The 24,930-nt window shown below is 33.1% G+C and overlaps 1 protein-coding gene across 11 annotated transcripts in view; it reads left to right on the forward strand.

Annotated features, from left to right (window-relative positions):
- Window positions 1–24,930, forward strand: part of LOC129911921 (uncharacterized) — a 79,432-nt gene that overhangs the window by 45,404 nt on the left and 9,098 nt on the right. For 4 of the 11 annotated variants that reach the window (XM_055989933.1, XM_055989935.1, XM_055989937.1 and 1 more), the window contains 2 exons: window positions 8,326–8,780; window positions 23,636–24,848. In XM_055989933.1, coding sequence (XP_055845908.1) covers window positions 8,339–8,780; window positions 23,636–24,848 — 1,655 coding nt within the window. In that variant the 5' untranslated portion in view covers window positions 8,326–8,338. Of the gene's footprint in view, window positions 1–3,805; window positions 4,837–8,325; window positions 8,781–13,102; window positions 15,502–20,724; window positions 20,750–20,791; window positions 20,976–23,635; window positions 24,849–24,930 lie in introns of those variants that run through there. The other 7 variants (XM_055989931.1, XM_055989932.1, XM_055989936.1 and 4 more) reach the window with 6 other exon arrangements.

Here is a 24,930-nt window from a genome sequence, read left to right on the forward strand (position 1 = left end):
AACATTAAACGCTTTCGGACTCTTAACTTTGGTTATCTAGAGTCGTTGTCCAATTAGAAAATCATGAAATGTATTTTTTCCGCCTGAACACCACCATTTAAAATTCAGCTTATAGACGTCAGATTTGACGTTCCTATCGAAATTGAGTTTGACGTTGTTCACATTAGCCTCACTCCGCCGACTCATTTTGACAGCTAAGTGTGTTCAAAGATTTCAATTGAATATAATTTTCTGCCTCTTTTGGCTATCTCTTTCTCAAAAGCAACACAGAAACGTCAAAATGAGTGGGCGGAGTGAAGCCAATGTGATCACCGTCTTTGGTAGCACATTTGTATGTGCAATTCATGCGTCACTTCTAGTACCTAGACATCTAGTGCGTATAGGCTGCTGAGTTGCCAGAACTTGCTCCTGTAGCCGCACGATAAAAACTATAGTTTCCTATTTCAGACTTGACGTTTCGATTCGGTTTTGTATTATCTCTAAGCATTAACCAAACGCCCACAAATGCAAGTTTTGGCAACCAAATTGCAATTCGTACAAATGACGTTTTTCTTACGTCACGTCAAATAGAGTGCTAGATAGATAGTATAGACTGCTTGGTTGCCAGAATTTACTCATGTAGCGGCATGATAACAACCGAAAGTTTTCTGAACTAACCCTGGGGTCACACGTGCAGGTTTTGGTTAGTATTTATTTATTTTTTGTTTAATTTTTTATTTGTGTTGTTTGATGTGACAAAGACGGGATGCCACTTGCAGGGTATGTTGTTTCTTGAATGATAACAAATTACCTAGTTGGTGAAGAACTGCATAACAGTTCACTTGCAAGGTACAATAAAAATTATTGCAAATGTTCAAAGTTAATTTGCAACAAGCAGGCCGCTTTATATTAATCCATACGAAAATAGCTGATGTTGCATTAAACCTGTAAAATGATTAGCATCGTTCTTGGGTCCCGTTTCCTACAAAAAACTATGTTTATTTTAGGCATCGCTATGGTAAACAATTTATCAATAATTTATAACTTGAGTAAACATTTAATCTTTTCCAGTTGTTAGGTACAAATTGCAAGATAACCGTTCTTGTTTTCAAGCCCGTCATTTAGAAACACCCAAACCATTTTAAGAGAAAATCTCTGACAGCCAGCTGTTTAAACATTTTGTCAGCTATTTTGTACTTAAACGAAGAAAATTTCTCTCAAATTGAAAAATGTCATAATTTGACAGAAAAGTTGACATTAAAAGTCAACCATTAATTCTTCTTCAAGGAGACTCACTATAATTCCTCCCAACTATACAACAAGGAATGTCACTTAATTATATAGAAATAAATGCATACTAGGAGGGTGGCATTTAAAACTCAATTCAACTATGTACATAACTTTCTACTTCTCATTAATTTTGACCGTTTCTGTTAAAAGCTTAATTGTGGTTCTTTCCACAGAAGAAGGGGAATAGAAAAGGAATTTATTTTCGCTTTTAAATAACAAGAACCAAGACGAATGGTATTACACAATTAAAATTTCTGTGTAAAATTTTTTGAGTCAATAATTAGTTAAAGAGCATTATGGATAATTTTATTTAAATTGTTTTGAATTGACATTTGTTTGGTGTGAAGACACCCTTAAAAATAGAGGATTTCTTTGTTTTATTTTTTTTTTTAAATACAACTCCTTTCTTTTGAAAAGTTGGATAGCCTTGGATCCAGTTTTATTGACGTTTTATAGAATTCTATCAATGACAACTCTGGATTCCATATTATCACACTCTCAAATGTCAATGATGAATCTGACACTGGGTTACATCTTTTGAAACAACTATGGAAAGACAACTTATTAGTTAATAAATTTGGAAGAAAATTGGTTTTATAAGAGTGCACTATCTTGCAATTATCAATTTCTTTCAGTTTCATTAAAATAATGCTATCTATCACTTTTGAATTTTACAGACTCAAAAATATTCGCTATATTTGAAAATACATCGTTTTCAAAATGGGAAACTGACATTTCGCACTTACAATTTTATCACCAGGGATGTTTAATGTCAGAAGTTGTTAATCATGTTTTTATAGAAGCTTTATAGAAGCTCCTTAGGGGGAACGGTTTTTTTTTTTTAATTTTTAGGTCTTGTCATTAACAAGAGTGTGAAAAGAATCGTGATGGATAAATTTATACATTCTTTTCACAGATTATATCGTTTTTAATTGATAGATACTCGTGTCAACGTTTACCACAATATTATCCTATACATAAGTTCAAATCGTTAAACCACACTCAGATATCTTCCTAATGAGGTATTCAGAACATAATGCCTGTAATCTTTTCTCGGAAACAAAGTAAGAAAAACCCCTGTTTTTTTCTATGAATTTTAAAAAACCCATACATGCATTCCATTTTGTCTTCCTTAAAGTCCCTTCCATACCTACATATGTACATAAAAAAAAACCTAAAAGTGATTGATCAAAATCAATCACATTTGGTTGTACACAAGCTACATTGTCATCAACCGGATGTATAAAGTTACCCAATTTTTCAAACCATTGCACACTAACCCCTTTTCTTCAAACCAATATTCAAAAAGACGTTGAATATTTTTGAAAATGAAAAAGAAAAAAAAAACATAATTAGTAACTTTCATTCACGGTTGATTTCACCATTATCAAGTTTTTTGTACGTAAAATTTTAACGAAGCATTTGTAGTAGAGAAAAAATGGCGCCCAACAAAGGATTTTTTTTTTTTCAATATACTCGTATCTTTTGCAAACGTGGTCCTGAATTTTCTATAGACGAACAAAAAAATACATTGCAACTTCTATTTCTGGGACGCAATTCAACTTTGCCACCTACGCGTCCATAAACACACAACCAGAACAACAACAAAAACAACAACAAAAAAAGTACACACGAAAATGAAGTTCTTGCGCTCTCGATAGATGGTTTCATTCTCTCTTTCATTATCATTTCTATTTCTATTCCAATGTTCTCAACACATTTTTTTTCTACACCAGAGCTCTCCTGCTCAAATATAAATACCAAGGATGAGGGGATTTACAAAAAAAAAAAAAAAAAACTAAGCGAGCCGGCTGGTAAGGTGGCAGCATGGTTGGTGTTCCATCCATCCGCCCCCTCGAGCTGAACTCGGATACACAATGTAATGAAAAAAGAAAATACCAAACAAAAAAAAAAAACCGGAATTGAAACATAAACATAACATTGTATAATCATTCATACACATCTGGATGAGCGCAAGCATGCTTCTGCTTTTGCTACTGCTCTATACTTCCATGTTCCATATTGCCACCCTCTCTGGGTTTCAGTGGCTTGTATTAGAGCTCTATAAGAAGACATCGTCATATACCCCGTTTGTATGGCGATTTGAATCCGAATTGAATCAGGATTTAGGTCTATATATACCTGAATCGAATTGAATCCGGATTTGTCGATCCGATCCGACTCGGGGAGCTGAATCGAATCGAAAATATGCATATATACCTAACGAATTGAATACTCGAGATATAATTTATGATGGAAATTGTGTGTGACTGTCTTTTTATTTGCAAATTCACTGTATGTATGTCTAATGATATCTAGTTTTACTTGCACTTTGTTTTTGGTTAGATTTTTCTTTTTTATTGCAAATATATTAAAAAGAGAAATTGTATTTTCGATTCTATTTCAATTCGATTCCTCGATCTGGTACTTCCATATACCTGGATCGAAATTTCGATTCAGTTTCAATTCGATCTTTAAATCGGTCATACAAACGGGGTAATAGTCATACTACATTCAATGACTGAGTGAGTGTATAGAAAGATTTTATTTACATCGAAGCGCAAACTCCCACGGCATTCGTTTCGGTTTTCCGTTCTCTCGTCATCCATCGTCGTCACGGACAAAAGAAGGACGCGAAGCAGTAAAAGCCTGCAGTGTTGGCTTCAATATACTACAAGACCTGACAACTAGGAGAGCTCTGCTCTGGGTCTTTTAATGTTCTCCTGACGACCGACGTTATTCAGTCGTTCTTCCTCGTAAATAGTTAGTGTGTTTGGTTTTGCTGTTTTGCTCGTAGCTCGTAGTTCGTTTGTTCTTGTTCTCGTTGATTGAAAAAGATAGAAGACCCGGATAGAAAAAAAAACGCTTGAAAAGACACGACGACGCGTTCGATCATCAGCGGTGGTGGTATTTGGCACATGACACAACAAGGCGCAGCAGTTTAAAACAGCAAGAAAAAAACGAAAAAATAAAACAACAAAACAAATAGGTACAACACGGTACCACCATCCGAGACAGGGTGAAGGCATTTGCTTTGCAGAGCATGCTAGTCAGTTCACAATGTGACCGTGGCTCGTTCATATTCACATTTTTTTTCATACAGATGTTTCATGTTTTATATGACTGGCACCAGCCAATAAAATTGAAAGAAAAACACTTGTTTCTTTAAAAATGTTCTCTCAAAAATACATAAAATAATGAAAAGCATTATTACCGTTAATTAAGCTGCTAAATTTTTGCAATTGTGAACGATTTTCGTCGGTTCGGTGGTTCATTATTCCATTCAAAGTGGTTGTGTATAGTGTTTGTTTTTTTTTTTTCGTCGGAAGTTGACGGAAATAAGAACAACAAAAAAAAAAACGGAAAAAGTTTCGCAGACATTGTTGCGTATAAAAAGTGAAATTGTGTCCGTAAATTAACAGAAAGGAAAGAACAAACAAGCAACTACAAAAAAAAAAAAGTAAAAAGAATACAAGTTTGTCCTCTTTTCTATGTTTCAAGTACTGCAAAATTTTGTTTTATTAAAAAAGTTTCCACTCAAGTCTCAAGTGGTGGTGTGGGAAAACAGTAAGTTTTCTATAGAATTTTCTTTCATTTTTTTATGAATGAACACATTGCACCTACAATTCTCAACGACGATGAAAATGATGAAAATGATGATGTTGATGACTACGACGTAGGTGGTGGTGTGTTCATTGCATCCCCCAGAGCAGGTTTTTTTCATTTGACAAAAGAAAATTGAAAAAAAAAAAAAAATAAATAAAAACCGTTACCCTCTTACCGCACTGCATTGCATTTTTTATGTATGAACTTTTTTTTCTCTCACCGTCATATAGCTCTTCTCACCCTTAAACCACCTCTCTATTTTACTTATTCATTTTTCCACCACCCCATCAACGTCGTTGTCGTGTCGTCGTGTTGTGTGTTGTAAGGTGAATTTACTTTTCACAGAGAGTTGTACGTGCCTTTTAACATTTTCATTTAGATTTTCGAGTAGATATACCAGAGAGGTACATAAATATATATATACAATTTTTTCGTTATTTAGCTGCGTATTTAGAAGATATTATTTCATTCCCATGTGACATTAGATGATTAAATAGAACGAACATACAAAATCAGAAGAAGAAAAAAACGCAAAAACAAAAAAATCAAGAAAAAATCAAATCCCTTCCCTTCCTCCATGAAAATGCTAATTTCTTAGCTTGATTAGAGCTTGGAGGAGTGAAGTGTGGATGAAGTGAACAAGTAAAATTTATCAGACTATGATAAATTTGACACAAAGGAAGAAAAAAAAGGAGAAAAAGGAAGAGGAAATTTTTTTTAATAATGTGGCTTTATTTTACTGGATGTAATTAGATATACCAATTAAATTTTATTCGTTTCTCTTGGTTGATTTACATTTACATTTTTTTTTTAAGTCTTTTCTTTATTCGTTGTCATTATAATAGCATATAATTTAAAAGCAGCCATCTAATTAATCATAAATGTCAAAATTTTACATTTTATGTATCTACTTTTTTAATGAAAAAAATTATGTATATTAAAATTAAAATTAGCACAGTTGGTAACACTAAAAGGTGATGTATTATCTTTGTTCGACCATCGTGCACTATGTTTTGGTCAGGTGTCAATAACTTGTGTATATCTATCTCATTTACTCCTTCTAAAGAGTTAGTTTCATGAGTTTTTTTTTTCTCCAAACATCAGTAATGTCATAAGCTGATTGGAGGTATGTTTGATTCTATTGTGTTTTTCAGCCATTACTTTTCATATTAGAAAATAAGAAATTCTTGAGTATACAGATAAAATTAACCAAATATAAAAGAAAATATAATTTATGTTGCCTAGATGCGCAGTGGAAATGAAAATTGATGAAAATGAGGAAAAAATGTCAAGCATGACATAGCAAGACAATTTTATTTTATATTTTACTTTCGACTACTGTCTGGTGGTTAAAACCAATTGCAGTAGATATTCTATTAAAATATATAAGGTTCTTTTTTTATGTTTGTCAAGTGTTATTTCAACATTTTTCTTTACGGAACGGAACAAAAAAAAAAAACATCGAAAGTGTGTGAAATGTTCTGTGACCGTTTAAATTATTACCTACTTTAATTAACACAGGATTAATGTCCTACTTTAGGCGTTTTCCGTTTTTTTGTTTGAAATGCCAATTGAGTTGTAGTGTTCCGAATTTTTTTTTATTCAAATGCGTTGATCCGACAAATTTAAATTAGAAGATTGAGAATAGAAAACGATCACACAATATGTCACATTGCCAGAAGAAGTTTTAAGAAAAGCATGCAAAAAAATTACAGATGATACTTCTGAATGGTTCTTAAGCAAAGAAGAATACAAATATTAAATTAAAAGAGCAGAATACTTATTGTTCTTATATAGCTTAGCCAAGCTTGTTATTTTTCCGTGCTTCTAACTAAGAAGAAATACGTTTAGAATTGATAGAATTTTATCATGAACCCATATAGTCAACTTGAGACATGAGTCAATAAACCTTGAAGGCTAGTGTAGAAATTTAAAAATTTGTGTAAATTTGAATAAAGTAAATTTGAGTAAAGTGAAATCACAAATACATATGTGAACAAGCCTATTAGGTGCGTTCGATTTAGCTACTTTGACGTACTTCGAACTATGTCTACTTAAGCGGTGTTCCTTGGAAATTATAAACTACTCATGAGTTTTTTACAGGCGATTTTCAATGGAACGGAGTTTCAACGAAATCAATACATACAGGTATTCATGAATTGGTGTAAACTCTGTTTAAACCTAGTAAAATGGTAAATGTGGCAAACGAACTCTCAAACTCAAACAAAATTTTTAATTTTCTCAACTTTTTTTTTTTCTACACACACTTGACAGATAGAATTTTTGTTGTAAAATGTCAGTTTGGTATTTTTGTTTATCCCTACTTTTCTTAATAACTAAACTGATGAAGATTTCATCCCCTCGATTGAATTTATCTCTAAAGAGGGAGAAGCTTTTTTTTTTGGGGTGTGCATCTTGATGACAGGACTAAGGGATAAGCTCCATGTAATTGAACAATCTTTTCCAACTTCTTTATTACATTACCCTTAAACGTTTTATTTGTTTTCTGTATTTTTTTTTTCCTGTTGTCGTGTAAGTAGGTATATGTATTTGAAAAATAATTTTTCCATCCCCCTAATGTATGCGCACACACATGGTGATGTATCTAAAATAAATTCAACGCATCAAATACAAAAAAAAAAAAAAAAACTGGTGGCATGCTTGACGCATTGGATTTTTATTATTTTTTGTTTGGTCTACTCTTCTGTTCAATTGACCATGATGATCACGTTGGACTTAAGTGCTTCAACTTAATTTGACGTCTATACACAACATGACATGGGGGCAACTACGTGAGATGTTTGCTTTCTTTTTTGTGTGTGTTTCGAATTTGGTTCAGTTATTGCTATTTTGTTCCAGTTATCCAGTTATTGATAATATGGGTTTTGTGGTTATCATTTTTTTTGAGTTAGGTACTTCTCAATATCTCGAAACTTTAATTTAAGAAAAAGTTTTCCTGTTATAATAATTGATACTTGCATTTGAAGAGTAAATGTCATATTGGTTTTGGGCATTGAACATGGCATGGTTTAAATACTTAAAGTACTGAATCTCAAACGTCAAAATGGCGCTTCAACCTGTTCTTAACCCATTTCACTAAAAAATACATGCATAAGACTGTGTTCACACTGGACTCAATTTGACTAATTTTGACATTTCTTTTAGTTCATAGATTTCAAATTAGTTTAAGTACTCCTACCTCTTTTGGCTATCTATTTCTCACCATGAAGTGCAAGTGAGAAATCAACACAGTAATGTCAAAACCAGTCGGAAGAGTGAGGCCAATGTGAAAAAAGTTCAAGATTTATTTTAAGAATATGTCATCTCTTCTGTCATAGAAAACTCTAACGTCAATTAAATAGTAAAGTCAATATTATTATGCTTAATTACATATATTTCATTAACACTCTACACAGTTGTTTTATAGAAATATTTTTTCTTCTTTTTCAGTTAATACCAAACGATGTCGTTGGACACACTTTTAAAAGCTGCTCAGTATATTGAGTTGCAGGAACAAAGTCGGTCATTAGAACTATCACCAATTCCATCTCACGGTGAACGTTACCATCGATCTCAACCGCATCAGCAGCAGCATTTTTATGACAGTGTCAGCCGAAACAATGCACGCCATCATCAAGTGTCATCGTCATCTTCGCCTTCGTCGTCTTCGTCATCATCACCGTCTTCATCTTCATCATCATCTTCACCGCCAGCAACTGCTTACGTACTGTCAAATGGCCAAATTATGCATAATAATATCAACCTAAGTAGTAGTAGCAACAACAACAACAATGTCAGCAGTCAATTAATTCAAAATGATTTTGACTATGGTGTTGAAGCGGTGACAAATGCAGTAGCTGCGACCGCAGTTAATGGCAGAACTACTGAAGGTCGCAGTATTACGGGTAAGTTTTTATTTGTAGTCGTTTAATAAATGTTTTTTTTTCTTTTTGTTGTTTTCTATTCTATTTTCTATATTGTGCTTTGGCTTAAATATGTGGTGGTAAAGGATGTTATATGGTTAAATAAAATAAAACTGGAAATATAGGTTGAAATAATGGTATGGTGGGTTCATCTTAAAACAAATCACAATCACGGGTCCCCAAATTCAGCCACAATATTTTATAAAGTCACCAATTCATGTGTTTTAACAATTCCCCATGATCAATGTCTAATCCGTGAATTATCACTTGTTCGTATTTTATATATTTCGTAAAAATGAATGATGAAACCGTTATCATTAGCCTTGTTTTTTTGACAGCTGACTATAGAAACTTGCACTCTTTTTAATAAAATATTGTTCATTGAACACACCCATTTACTACCGCTTGGTTTTAGGTTTGTTCATTGACCAAGAAGACGTCCCTGGTTAACGTTACCCAATTTGACATAAAGAAAGCTCGAAAGCCAAAATCCTGCAAACTTATGAAAAGAAAAACTTTGACATTTCACTTGTATCAATAACTTGCAAATGTAGGCCGAGAAATTCCACAATATCTGATTTAAAAATAAATTTTTACTTTCAAAATCAAATGTTTACAAAAATCTTTAATGCGCTTACAGGACAAGCTTAAAGGATATAACAATCGTTACGATCTGTCCAGTAAGTCTGTTTCTTTCCAAAAAAAATATTGATGGGTGTTAAGGCGAACATATTCCATAATATGAATTGAATAGTTATGACAGAAATGTTAAATTTTCTTTAATTTGAAAGAACGATAGCTACAGAAAATTTGACAGTTTGCTAAAATAAGAGTTTTGATGGAAAAGGCTTTGAACTCGGAAATTATCGGTCCAACGGAGAGCCTCCCATTTACTTTCTCAATGTGAATGCTATTATGTATGACAGCAAATATAAAGTTCCAACAGCGCGTCAGCCATAAAGTACGAAAATTTTGACATTTAAACGTCATTGATAAAGATTTAATTTAAACGTGTTCATTTTTTGCAATGCAACTCTTGAAGTAAACTGAGTCTAAAAGTTGAATTGTAACTTTGCTGCTGTCATTTTTTTTTGTCAATATGTGGATTTCTTCTTTTAAACACAAACAAAACTTCATTTAAGCATGTGGTTTGACCTTGTTTACAGAATTCCCTTATTTGACTTGTTTTCGTTTAATAAATATTGAAAATCACCTCCACATATGTATGTAAAACAAAAAAAAAAAATAAATAAATCTATAGATGAAAAAAAAAAAACAAGACACGCATACACGTGACACATAATCAACTCCAAATGACATTGGAAAAAGTTAAAATAAAATAAAGAAAAAAAATATAAAACAAACAAATGATTCATCGCCAAGAACGACAACCAATGAAATGATTCTCTTACCCGACGACCGCACTAACTAAACACATCAACCAACATCCATGTCATGAGTATATTCAAAAAGAGGTGCGCGCGGTATGGAAAGATTCGCTACTCTGTTGCACGCTGCGTCGTTGTTGTTTTTATGGCTGGCTTGACTGTTTGTCATGGGGTTTTCTGATTAAGCATGTGACATGTGTATAAGTGTAAGTTAACGCATACGAAACAAAATCCCACCGAATAGCTTTTAATTGACAATAAAAAACAACCAAAGAAAACCCAGGTTTTGTAGTGTTGTTTGTGCAAGTTGCAATGTGTACGAAAAACCCGGTCGGCCTATTTGCTTTGCTTTCGTTAATAAGCATACAACAACAACAACAATAACTACTACACCACCAAATTGGGTTCTAAAAGTCACACTTCATATCACATGGTGATAGAGAATACAAAATACGATGCTTTACAACAAATACTATAAGCAGAGCGATACCACCCCGCCTTAATGTCTCATTGTGCTTTGCTGGGTTGTAATTACATTCTTTATATTTAAGTCACACTGCTGGCATTGGGATTGGGGAGTAATATAATAAGCTTTTATGATTGTGCTCTCATTTGCTTGATATGATTGTGTTGGTTTTTGTTGTATATGGATATGGAAACAGTGTGTTAAAGCCTTAGAAACTATATAGACGTAAGCAACAGAGAGATTATGAAAAATTTAATCTCTCTTTATTTTCTAAATTAAGATATTTCTGTGTTTAGGGAGCACATTGATAAATATGTCATTCTTCAAATTATTTAATTAAAATTTATTAAATTACGTAATAATAATGACCAGTAAATGCAATTAGGAATTAAATGTCATCTTGCGACTTTGATAAAATATGACATTAGGTACTTTGACTTATGGTTCTGCTTTTATTCAGTCTTTGTAAAAATTTTTTGTATAGAACAGATCTAACAACAGCTACAGATTTGGTGTAAAAGGTTCCAGAATTGCACACCTGAACACGCCTTATCTGTCAAGCATTATTCCTGTTTGAACAGATGATTCATTAGGCGCGTTCCCTTTAAAGTACAAAGTAGACTACTTATGAGTACTGTGGCAACGATTTTCAATGAAAAGCACATTCTAGGAAATCGATGCAATTCCCATCTTCTCATGCAAAAGAAAAGGAGATGTGCATGACTCCTCCAAAAGACGTGTTCATTTACTCGCTGACCTTATCATCCCATCTTAAAATCGAAATTTTGGTTTCACGCTCAAATTAAAATCCTGTCATGAATGATGGCCCAAAAGGTTTGATAAAGAGAAAGAAAAGCATTTAATGTAGTCAAAATCTGAATGAAAGGAACCAATAACAGATGGGCAAATAATATCAAAGAAAAAAGGAAGAACTGACAAATTTTCAAAGCGCTTGCATTAGTTCTGTTTGTTTTGCATCACTAGTTCAAATTTATTTAATGAAACACTAATTTTCCCTCACCATACCTTCTTGTATGTTTTTATATCGTAAATAAAACTTACTTATTGACGTTTCCCTTTATCAGACCATGTGTTATTGGATTCCACACTATTTTTGTATTGATCGATCGCAGCGACCAGACCGAAAGATTATTTGTGTGAATTGCCATTTGTCAAGAGAAAAGAATCAAACAAAAAAAAATAGAGGCGGCAAATTCATGTAGCCGCAATATACGCACTACAACCAATACTCACACTCACACTTAACACGCGGTCTTATAACAGCAAAACGCAAACAGAAAACAACACTTAACATAAAAAAAAACTAGCAAAGAAGCAAACACCGTAAATGTCAATGAACTCTCTCAAGTGTGACATTTTTATGTTATTCGGTCTGTTTTGTTTTATGCTATTTTTTTTTTTTTTTATTTTGTGTTGCAGTATTCCCCACATGGTATGTGGTGGGCTGCTAATGCTGATGAAATAAAAAAAAAATAAATCAAACCAATGAGTATTTTTCGTCTAGTAGGTATTTTGCTTATCGCATTTGTTACTTTTGTGGTGGTGGGTCGCTGTCACCTTAATAATCATTAGGAAACTACCGACGCGTTGCGGTACGCGGTCTTACGTAGGTATTATAGCAGACACACGCAGTAGATATACATTTGAAGTTGCGGTTTTCTCTTGTATGATTTATTTGTGATGTTTCAGCAAGTATCTACTACAAAGCAGGTTCAATGAGCTTTCACGTTTATAACATATTTTTCGACCTCAGAAGATGTAGGTTATCGCGATATCAATATATCAATTACTTAGATGAAAAACAAAACTGTTCTCCTGGGAGTTGTTTAGGCATATGAATAGCTTAACCGAAATGGTTTCAAAATAACGGTACATACAGAATGTAAATATTTGTTTAGAATGATATAAAAAGGGTTAGGATTGAAGTACTTTTGTATGTTTATTTGACAAAGATAAAGGTTTCACGATAAGTAAATGGCATCTGGTGGTTGCTTCTTGCTTTTTAAATTAAAAATTATGTTGATAGTGACAGCTGTCAAAAGCAATATTATATAGCTTCTACAAAAGAATCACATAATTGGATATAAGTTCGCTTGAAAATGAAATTTCAATTGACAGGAATTTTAAAAAGGTGAGGAAATTACATATTTCAATTTAAGCAATAAGTTCTGTTTCCTGTCTAAATGCCAAAAAGACGATGACACCTGTAACCTGTCAAAAAATTTCGACATAGTTTGAAAGCTCTTGATGGCAGCTTCAAAATAGCGCTTTCACTTTTTTTTCGTATATCATCACGTTGCACTAGCTTTCAAAATGACAGAAAAACGCCGTGTTCCCGAACTGCGAATATCTGCAACTTTAAACGTTACAATCATACAACTTGAATTACACCTATTTACAAGAAATTCGCAATATCGTCGCTCATTTTTGTTAAATCAAAGTTTGTGATTTTTTCTGTATACCTAACTCATAATTGCTAAATTTTGACATATATGACACTTTGCTTCTGAAGCAACGATATGTTTGACAAATCTAAGTTTTGACAGCTGTTTGAAAACAAACTTGCATGCAGGTAGCGAACATGCAGGCAAACTTGCATGTAAAAAAAACTTCTTTAAATGCAAATTTGCATCTATCCAAGCATGCCTGCAGGCTCAAACTCTCGAAAGAATTTGTTTGATTTGATAGGAACTGTCATAATACCTGCTTCTCTACTTGGAAAAATAAGCATGCAAATTGAGAAGCAAGATTGCGTGAGTTTAAGACTGTTTGCTGGGCAAAACTTGGACGTGTGGCTGCGGGGCTAGTTAGTATCATTTTGAAGTCTACAAAGTTACATAGATGCTTAACAAATTACAACTATCGCGCACAACCAGGAAAAGTAATAAATTCAAAAACTTAAAATAAAAGAAAATGTTATAATTCAATTATGTAAACTTGTAAAACAAAAAAATTAATGAACATTTTTTAAAAATCACGTTGAATAATCATGACATGAATAATTATTACGTATGTATGTATGTACCTCGTAGTGAAGCAAAAAAAATCCTTTATCCAACGTTGGGCGCCATTTTTCTCCCCCTTTAATACAAAAATATACCTCACTTTATGTACATAGCTAAGCTATATAATTTCTTTGACAGAGGTAGGCAAGCACTTTTCTCCTAACCATGTCACGTGGTTGTGTCAAATCCTTTGTTTCTTTTCCTTTGTTAAAATAACGTGCTTTTCTTTTTGTTTTCTCTTTCTTGGTTTCATTCTTTATGAAATGCGTTGAAAACAAACAATTTGCAAAGCGTTCTCATAAGCTAAACTATATGTGAATTATATCAAACACCCTGTATGGAAGTAAACTTGTAGAAATTAGATTCCACTTACGTCCGTTTCCGCTAACCACCTCATTCATGTCTGTCAGTCAAGTCAAGATGAGATTATTTCGCGAAAGAAATGCTTTTTTTTATACATCTCCTCTTACAACTGAATTAAGCTTGTCGTCCCTCTCTATATGATGTTGTTGTTTTTTTGTTTCTTCTCATTTCTATATCTTGCCACTCTTTTATGTAAATTTAAACAATAATCGACTTGTCACACACAGAGCTAAGCTGTGAAGGAGGTGGTGAGCGTAGCAGAAAGGAGCATTTTAATTTTGACTGGCATTTTGTACACTCGTACAAGTTTTCTTCTTTTGTATTGCCATTCGCAAATTCCGTATAGTTTTTCTTTATTATTATTGTCGTGCACCGATGACGTTGACGTTGGTGGCGGCGGCGGGCGAAAGCGAAGACGAACAGACGGACGGTCGATTATTTTGCTGCTATTCACATCACAATGGTGCATTGTTGAAGGTGGAATGCTCTAGGTGCAATCATTCGCATCGTACAAGCGAACGAGTAGGGATCGGATCGGTTCCGTGTTTAGTTGTCGGAGAATTGTGTGCTTTCAATTGTGTCGTCGTCGTTGTTGGTTGATGTTTATATTTATACCTTTACCTTTGATAAAGTGTGTTTCTTCCTTCTTTGCTCTTTTGTTCGCCTGGCCGCTGCGCTACTACCGCCGCCGCTGCGCTGCTACCGCCGCCGCCCGCAGCGCCACCATTTTTCTGACCTTTTGCTTAGACGTGTTGTTTTTAACATATTCCCTCTGTATTGTTGTGTGGTTTGACTTGTTTTGTTTTGAATCTTCTTTGATTGTAGAGCAGAGCGTTATAAAATGCAAAACAACAACTTAACAAAGAAACCGCGATCGAAAATTGCAATCCGTGAAATAATGGCTGACGGTGGATTATTACCGTCGGCATCGTTGTCGGCAACACTACCAGCATCATCAGTACAAACTTCATCGTCTTCATTGCCAACAAAAGTTGTATGGCCACGAATTGAATCACGGCCATTGACAGTAGACGCATCATCATCATCACAACAAGTAGTGATGCCTGTTGTTCCAGTAACAACCACATCAATTGGTACTGCCGCCGCCGCCGCAGCAGCAGCAGTGCCAATGGACTTGTTGGCAGATATTTTTCTGCGTTTAAATACATCTCTAATGAGTTCGAATCGGTTATTTAGTGCAAATGAAATCTTTCCACATACAGGTGGAGGTGCTAGTTATGATGATGGGGGTAAAAATGAACACGACCATCAGGTTGTTCGAACGTTGCTGCCAGTTCAACATAATTATAGTAAAAGTTATTTCTCGGCTAAAACTGAAGGCCGTAAGCGTACATTGACGCCTATGGCATCGAATGAAGAGTGTGAAGATGAGATAAAAATGGATACAGCAGTTTTAGCACCGCCGCCAAAAAAGAAATGGATACGTCATTATTTAAGGGGTAATTGCAACAGTTTTGTAATTAAAAAAAATCCTTTCCTCATTTTTACTGAAAAGTGCATTAAAACTTTTTTTTTTTGTAAAATTATTAAGAAAACGAACAGTTCCCTTAAACTAGTGAATTTGCAGAAGCCTCATATCATGCTTGAGCACAGATACTGCTCCTCTAAATCATGCACTGATTAGATCACTTTATCACCAACATAGAGAATAAATTTCAAAAGGAAAAATAGTTTTTCGGAATCAATTCCCAAGTTTTAAAATTACATAAATAAGTCTCAATCTCAATAGGCTTTTACAGATTTTTAAAAAAGTGAACGAACAGAACTATTGCTTGTGGCTCTAATCAATGTTTACAGCAAAGGTTTTTTGTGTCAAAATAATTCGGACATGCCTTAATGTCATTTTAGACCGGTTCATATTATTGAAATCACCCAATTCTGAAAAAATAATATAAATATTAACGGTTAGTACAAAATGCCCCACTAAGACTATGTTTTCATTGGTTCTAATTCTGATCTATTTTTACTTGATTTCAACTAAAGAAAATACTAATTTGTTCTACATGAAGATTGAATTAATGACATTTCATTCTCAACCTGAATTTTGTTCTTACAAAATCCAATCTTATTTCAAAACTTTTCATAAAATGCATGATAAATAATAAAATTTAAAATTAGAGTATGCAATTAAGATGCTTATTTTATTTGTGATTATTTTTTGTATAAATCATTTCTTTAAGTAGCAGGTTAAATGCGCGCGCATGTTATTACTCGATCTGTCAGATATATGAGGCACGTGTGTTTGTACAAAAATGCATATTTAATTCATTTTGTATGTAGGTTGTTATAAAAACAAACTATAAATAGATTTTAATATTAATTTGAGTAGGTGCTGCATACGAGGTACATATTTCATATTGTGTGGTATTTTTTAATTGATTAAAATAAATAACAAATTTATTAAGACTAGTACCACACTACCAGCGATTTAAGAGAATAAACTTGGACACAAAATAAAAAATTTAAATGTACAATTCTTATTCAAATAATTTAATTGAAAGGGTTTTTATCAATTATTCATAAATGTCAAATTCTTTACTTTGATGAATCTGTCATTTATTTACCTCATTGTAAGGAAATAACAAAATTGAGTAAATTATGTTTCTTTTGCAAATTTTGCAATTTTGTTTCTGTCAGTTTCATTAAAGTAATGGCTGTAACTTTTGACTTTGTCAGATTTTTTTTATAAATCTCATGGTAACTTTTTTAACTTACCTGTCATTTTCATTTGGATTTTTCTATATCTCTCTCATAGTAACTTTGCGACTGTTACTGAGGTTGAGATTGAGAGCGATTAAATTCTTGTAAAGGCTTAAAACCTGTTCGCCCGTGTTTATCTTATGAAATCGTCTTTAAAGCTAAGGTTTTGCTCCAGTTCATTATTCCTATATTCTAAAATAGGCAAGTACATGCTTCAACCAGAGTTGAACCACAGCTTATCGGTCAAAGTTAGTCTTGGTTGAAGTCACCGATTTTGAAGGAGTTGATGTGGTTAAACTCTGGTTCAAACATTTTAATGGAAAATTTTAATGTAACATGGACAATGAACCAGAGTTTAACCTCAAATATACCGTTGATTTCAGAAGATTGAAATTGCTGTGCCAGTAACTTTTATTTAAATATTTGTACAACTGGTCATTACACAAAATTTAGACGTGTTCACATAAAAACTTGATTATGTTTCGGTGCAAGCGTACTAAAACTAATGAAGTCTTTTAAATATAAAACTAAGAATCTTAAGGTTAAAAAAGTGCTTAGGGGCAACCTAAACTGGCAAATGGAAAATGACATTATTTAAGATCTGTTTGACTTTGTCTTCTGTCAAAATTTAGACGTGTTCACATAAAAATTAGCTGTCATCGATTTTTTTTTATTTCATTTCTTCTGACAGTTCCATTACTCACAGCAACAATTGAAGTGACAGATATCATTTCGTTCAATTGATACTCATTGGTTCAGATTTAATAAACATTTTCTACAGGTCCACGTGTTCAGCAACAAAGTATACACAGACAGCTTGACTGGACTTTTCTTTTTTTCTATTTTTTTCTTCTAAACATCATTATCTATTATTTTTCTTTACGTAAGCACTCAACTACATATTTTAGCTTTGTCTACTTCACAAAAGCATATATATAGCTCCAGTAATAAAAATATGGTTCCCCAGTTCTTCTTCACACTTAAGCTCACCCAACCCACCACCTCCTAATAAAAACAACATCTCTCTCTTCTTTGTTCCATCCAGTACAAGAGGGGCAGGTTGCACTATTTTGTAATAACAATGTTCATGTTTATTTGAGGGCAACCGCACAAGCAACCTATATAATATAAACTAGGTGTATATGTACATATTAAAAGAGACAACGACAACGTTGAAAACACATGTTTTTTGCTTAGCAAACAAATTCAGTGTAAATAATTTTCGACCAATGCTCTGATTACATTGTATGAGTACAATCCTGGGCACATGGTATTTTTTTTTCTTTTCTGTTTTTTTTTTTTTTTTCAAAATCTTACAATCGTTAAATTGTGAGAGTGTGTATGTGTGTGCGCTTTGAGCTGACGCAAATGAACATGATTCACGTGGGAAATGAATGACGTTTTAGAAAATAAACACGAAAATGAGAGAGAGTCAGAGAGAAAGCTAGTTAAAGTTTTGTATTTACGAATATCTATGAGTATGTATAGGTATTTTCAAAAAGTGCAATACTAAAAAAAGCTTATTTTCAATTGAATATTACAGCTTTCATCATTATTTTTCTTAACAAGTGGGTGGTTTGATATGTAAAAATATATAGAAACATTCTTTTTCTTTTATTTAAATGTGGCATGTGCATGTTTGCATTTATTTTTACCTAAGTATGAGAATGAAATTAAATATTAAGTTACAATATATTCCAATAAATAGTAACGAATTTTCTACTGACAACTGCACATACATACATAGCTTTCTAATCGATATTGGGCTGACAGTTTCAATATCCTACAATGTAACGCTGTGACGCAGTTGTCTAAAAATGGCTTTTTCGTGATTATTTAAGAATATTGGATTACAAATCTGCTTTGCTCTTTAGAAAAACAAATATGTATATTACTCAACTAAATCAAGAACGAGCATTTTCAAACATTTAGTGGTCTCGGCTCTCAAATTCCAGTTTCTTAGCTGAGAACTACCAGTCTCGACTTGACTTACATTTAAATACCAGCAATTTGCCAGCTTTAAACCGCCAAAGCGAACGTGAACAAGTCTAGACTGAAGGCCTTGGACCTTGAGAATATTAATAGACTATGACTTAGGCCCGGTCCACACTTGCGTTTTTGACGTTCGATGACGCTTGGAACCTTGTTTTATTATGTTATGGCTTACTTTATCAATCTGTTAATATTTCCCATTCGTCAGTTTTTTTTCTAGTTTCGGACTGAAATCAATTAGTCCTGGTAAAGGCCTTGGACCTTGAGAATAATAATAGGCTATGACTTAGGACCGGTCCACACTTGCGTTTTTGACGTTCGATGACGCTTGGAACCTTGTTTTATTATGTTATGGCTTCCTTAATCATTCTGTTAATATTACCCAATCGTCAGTTTTTTTTCTAGTTTCGGACTGAAATCAATTAGTCGGGGTTGACATTTACCATTTTCGGTTAAAATTTTTGGGTTTCTCACCTGTGTTGCAAGTAAGAAAGCAACACAGAAATGTCAAAATTAATCGACCGAGTGTGAACACCGTCGTATGAAAGTCATTTTGAAATACATGAATTTGAAAGTGAGATGGTTTTCAAACAATTTTAATTTTTACATGTGTTTATACTTTGTTTTAATAGTTTCATACTAAATACATATAAACACTTGTCGATAACTAGAAACAAAAAAAGAAGTATCTGTTACACATGTACATACACGCGCTTGAAGTTATAATTAATTCTCAACCACAGAAATTCACTTAGTAGGTTCACAGTAAAACAAACAAAACTGTTTTACATTTATGGCAACTAGATCACTAGATGGTGCTAAGATCACTAGTTAATCCTTTTGACATTCTTGTCAATAAGTAATTTTTCACCATTCAATTCAAACGCCGGAAAAGAAGTATAACTTCAAAAATGGGTTAATGGGGAAGTTGAATATGAATGCTTATTGTATGTGTTTTAAAATTTAGCAGTTTCATACAATAATAAAGCACATGTAGCAGTTGGGTAAAATGTACATGTACCATAATGTCAAGAAGTAAATGTTTGCTCTGATCTCTGATGATAAAGAATTACATTTTCAAAAAAATTACTAAACACATAAAATTATTAGTAAGATGGAATCCCAATTTAGTTTATTTAGGTGACTTCCATTAGAGCTTGGAGCATTCCACAACTCCTTTTTCTTTGGAAAAGATGTACTTTGCAATGTACAAACAAAACATACCTTTTGTTAGATGAGTTCATATTTACGAAAATGACATATGGAATAAGTGTGTTCAGCACAAAAGGGTATGTTTGATTTGAAAATAAAACTATTGTTAAAACAAAGAAAACGAACACTTTCTGTAAAAATAAATTGAAATAAATTCTGAAAGGCTTCATCTTCTAACATCTATTGATGTATGCGTGTTCACTAATAACACTTTTAATGAAACTACTTAATATTATTTTAAACATTATTTACCTAATCTATAATCATTTGCTTTTGCCGGTAGGTACATCAAAAAGTGGTGTGCGCGTTCAACGTGCTCGCAAAATGCGAGCTTTTCTTCTTTATTTTTGTTTCTTTTTTTTTATTTATTCATGTTTACTATAAACGCTATTGAGAGTCTATTTTAATTAAATATTTACTCGTGATTTTCCAAAGTGCGCATGATTAGAACTTAAATAAAAGAAAACACTACCAACACCACTATCGCCAGTATGGCATCTTTGTGTTTTGATTCACAAAATTTCCTCAACTTTTCCTATAATTCTATAGTTTGGTGGTAGGCACATGTACTGTGTGATATTGTACACTTTTTTTGCTGAGTAAAATTGATTGCCATTTAAATAGCAAAAATAGTGTAAAATTATACAGTTCGTATTATTAATTTTTTTTGTAATTAACATCTCAGTTTATATAAATATAAATATTATATATCAATAATTGAAAATAATTACACGAATAATATAAAATTTAGTTGCCTTTCCGGTAACATGACAATATAAAGAAGTTAGTATAGAGTGTCTACGTGTGTACATAGAGAAATGTATACAAGTATTTTGGTTGGGCGTAGTTTTGTTATTCCCCGTATAAAATCTGTCGAAAAATAACGGATGTTGATGATAATTTATTCAAAAAAAAAAGTAGATAAGTGTGGGAGTTTGTTTTTACAATCTAATTAACATCATCTTCCATCCCATCGCGCCCGACTCTACTCGAATCGACTGCTATATAGGTATACAGCTGAGTCTGGTGATATTGCATAATTTTATATAGTGTGCATGCAGCCATGTTTTTTTAAGTTGTTACAAACTTGTCATTGTGAAAAGGAAAGAAAGAAAAACAATAAAACAAAAAAAAAACGTGATTCATAATAATGATATTGATATTATTGAAGTAAAGAAATGACAGATTAACGAATGCCGTTATTCATTATAATATCATCATGGCCGGCCATTTGTTTCGTATATTTTTTTTTGTATTCATAAAAACAACAAAAGTGTGGTAATAGAGAAAAGGCGTTATATTTATTCTTTTGTATACGTGCACTATAAAAATGTGTGTAGGAAGTGTACATATGTATGGATAAATGTTCATCTTTTAACTAAAACGTAGTTGACTTTCTTTTTTTCTTATATTAAGTTTATAGCGTTTTACTTTTTCAATAGAGTCTTCAGGGATCAATAATTTTTATTGTGTTCATCGCCAATATAACCCTATAAGAATAAACCGTCATTATAATTATGACCCTATCTATTAGGGAAAAAGGCGTTGGACTGTAAGGAGTTTCTACCGAATACAGTTTTCATTTTCCGCCAAACTGGTTTTCAGTTTGCTCGCAATTAAGTGAAAAAGTAATTTGGAGATTTTCCAAAAATAAAAATTTTCGTATTCGCAAAATAGTATAGATAGGCTCACGAATATTTTGGAGTCAAACAGAACCAAATGCATGAACGAAATTTAAACAAATCAAACATATGAACAAAGCTGAATGTATTGGCTGCGTTCATTTGGAGGTGGTAGACACCTCATGAGCAAAAATCTAGTACAACAATTGCACACTCGTATCCTATTTCCTCTTGCAGAAGATCATGTGTTGATTGTAGTACTAGATCTACTAATTATCTACTCATTATATTCTACTATCTTCAATGGAACGCGGTTATTGTTGTGCTTCAAAATAAATTATTGAGTATCATTTCTTGCCAATCATTTCTTCGGAATAATGGCCTTTTAACACCAAACGATAATCAAGAATTTCGGGTACTAGATTACGAAATCTCGTTCAGAGATATTGCTTTTCATCAGGATCACGATTCGTGATCTAGTACATTTACTATTAGAATTTTCTTGAGCCCACTTCCCACTATAGGTGACAATAACCGTGATTTCATTTAACGTTCGTTCAAACATCGTTCAGCATAAAAACCGTGCGCTCTGAACCGCACGGCATGTGAAAATTTCTCAGAATTTAATGAAAACAACATGGATGCAAGGGGGATGGTAGAAAACTTTAAATTTCACTTAATAAAATGATTAATAACCGAAATGTGAATTAAAGAAAAACTTTTTTAAAAGTATGTTTGTGTAATTAAATGTAATAGATTTCGGTTTTTGGTACTTTATCTGACACAAGAGCACTGTTACTCAAAAAGCCAAAATATAGCTGTGTTCCTTTGGGCTCCAGTACCAGTATCTACTGTTGAGTACTTCTGATTATATTCAACACCTTTTTTACTATTGAATTCTTCTTCTTTGAATGTCAGAATCAGAGATCAGAAGTACTAAGGAGTACTTTGCAGTAGATGCTGGAGTCCAAAAGAACTCAACTTATAATAGACAGTATCTCGCACGAGCTTATGTCAAAATTGAGCGACCTGCTGCGTCATATTTATGAAAATATGAAGTGTTACCAACTTCTTAAACTGTTGAATTTTTCAAGGTTTTGGTTTTCTTTTCTCATTTTCCGATAAAATTTTTCCTATTTGTTGAAGTAACTGATGCGCAACAACATTTAAGGTTGTTTTCGTGACTTCTTACCGAAGTTAGTTCCTGCAACTAAAATAATTTTGTATGTACTTCAACCTTGTTATAAATTAAAAAAAAAAAGACTTTTTTGGCTTAGCCAGCACAGTGACCCCAATCGCTTTGTTACCTATTTAAACTTGTTAATTTGCCTTAAGATGTTAATTATTAAAAAAAAAAACAATTATCTACTTCTGTTTTTCTTTCTTATTTTGTTGTTTATTCAAGGCAAATTAAATTGTGTATTCCTCACGCACAAAAAAAATCTCATTTAATCTGCAAATTATTTTTCCGCCAAAAACAGGTTGTTGTTGGGTCATCATAGTTTAATTGGAATCGAACCAAAATTATCATTTAAGTTTGGCTTTTTTTTTTTTGGTTTAAAAACACGTCATAATGTTTCCAGTTTTCATAAATTTTTTATTATTATCTTGACTTTGCAGTCTACAACAGTTAAGTCATAAAAAAAACATACGCAAAAGCCATTTTATTCCCCAGGCCACATGTCAATGGATGACGAATCTTTAGACAATGACAATGGTTCAATTTTGTTGATTTTTTCTTTGTTTGTGCTGTTGAACTGGTTTCTTGTTTCCGATGTGTTTTTATATATGCAACAAAACCATGCCATCAATTTACCACTCAGATAACCTTCAAAACATCTTTGAATAAAAATAAATGTTTTCCTTTCCTATACTGCTATGCGCATACCCATGTCAAGTTGCCTTCGCATTTTTCTTGTCTTAATTCTGCTTTTTTGATTGTTGTGTTGTTTTGGGTATTTTGTATTTAAATGTTTTTTTTTTGTTTTGTTTCCTTTCATATTTGACCATAGTCTTATTATTTTTTCCTTTTATTTTTTTTTTGCAGAGGAGCCATACTCCAATGGTCACTCATCCCCTTCCTCCTTTATAATGATTAAAACACCAACACCATCTACCACTATCACAACAAACAAACACCAACAACAACAACAACTGCATCAACAACAAGGATTACAACAACAATCACAAGAACAGCAATCATTTTCCAATAACAATTTGAATTGTTCACCAAAAACTGAAATGCTAACTTCTTTGTTCTCAAATAACAACAACAATAATACAACAATAACCGTTGTTGATAAAAATAAAAATCCCATATTCACCACCACCACGAATCATGGTAATAATAGTAAAATTAGTAATACCAGTACGCTGCCGGCGACGACATTTTTAAATGGTGGTGTTAATTTGGCAGCATTGTCTGCAGCTGCTGCAGCAGCAACAACCCAACCGATTGTCATTAATGTCAGCAATACTCGTACTGCAGCAAATACATTTAGTGCCAATAATAATAATGTAATAATTCCCCACACCACCATACCAATACCAACAACAACAACAAATTATAATACTAATTCAAATTTAAGAAATTCACCACCAATGGGGGTAGCGTCAGCTGTTGCAGCTGGTGGAACTGCTTCACCAAATAGTTCTTGTTCGGTGTTTCGCAAGAAATGCATTCCCTTAACCCCACCGCCAATGTCAAATAGAAAGTTTATTGAATCATCAAGAATTCGTAGTTACTCACTTTCTTCCAATAAAATTACAGCCAACAGTTTGGTTGGAAGCAATGGATTTGTAACCACCAACAACACCAATAATAGTAGTAGCAACAACATCAACAACAACACCAGTAATATCAATAACAACACACCCGCCATCTTGCATAACCATCATATTCATCAAGTTTTGGCCGCAGCAGCTGAAGATTCATCACAGTCCAGTTTGAATTTATCATCGTCTGGCTATTTGAGTGGTGGCAGTATTAATTCGAATGTCGGAAGCATAAATTTGTCGTCTACATCAACAACAACGTCTACTGGTGGTGTCCCAATGAATGGTGTTAGTATGATGAACGGATCACCACCTAGAGGAGGAAGTTTATTGGTTTCCGGTGGACATTTGGAACACCAGTCGTCGTCGTCGTCGATGTCGTGTGTTGCATCATCGGCGCCAACATCTAGTGGAGTACATCAACTACATGGTGGTTCGATTGGTGGTGGCAGCAGGCGAAGAACGATAAGTTCCAATAGCAATGGGTGAGTGATAATTTTATTAAAAAAATCATATATGTATATATGTTTTTTTTTTTTTGTTTTTCTTTTTTTCAATATATCAATT

This window comes from Episyrphus balteatus, chromosome 2 (genome assembly GCF_945859705.1).
Source record: "Episyrphus balteatus chromosome 2, idEpiBalt1.1, whole genome shotgun sequence".
Taxonomy (NCBI): Eukaryota; Metazoa; Arthropoda; class Insecta; order Diptera; family Syrphidae; genus Episyrphus; species Episyrphus balteatus.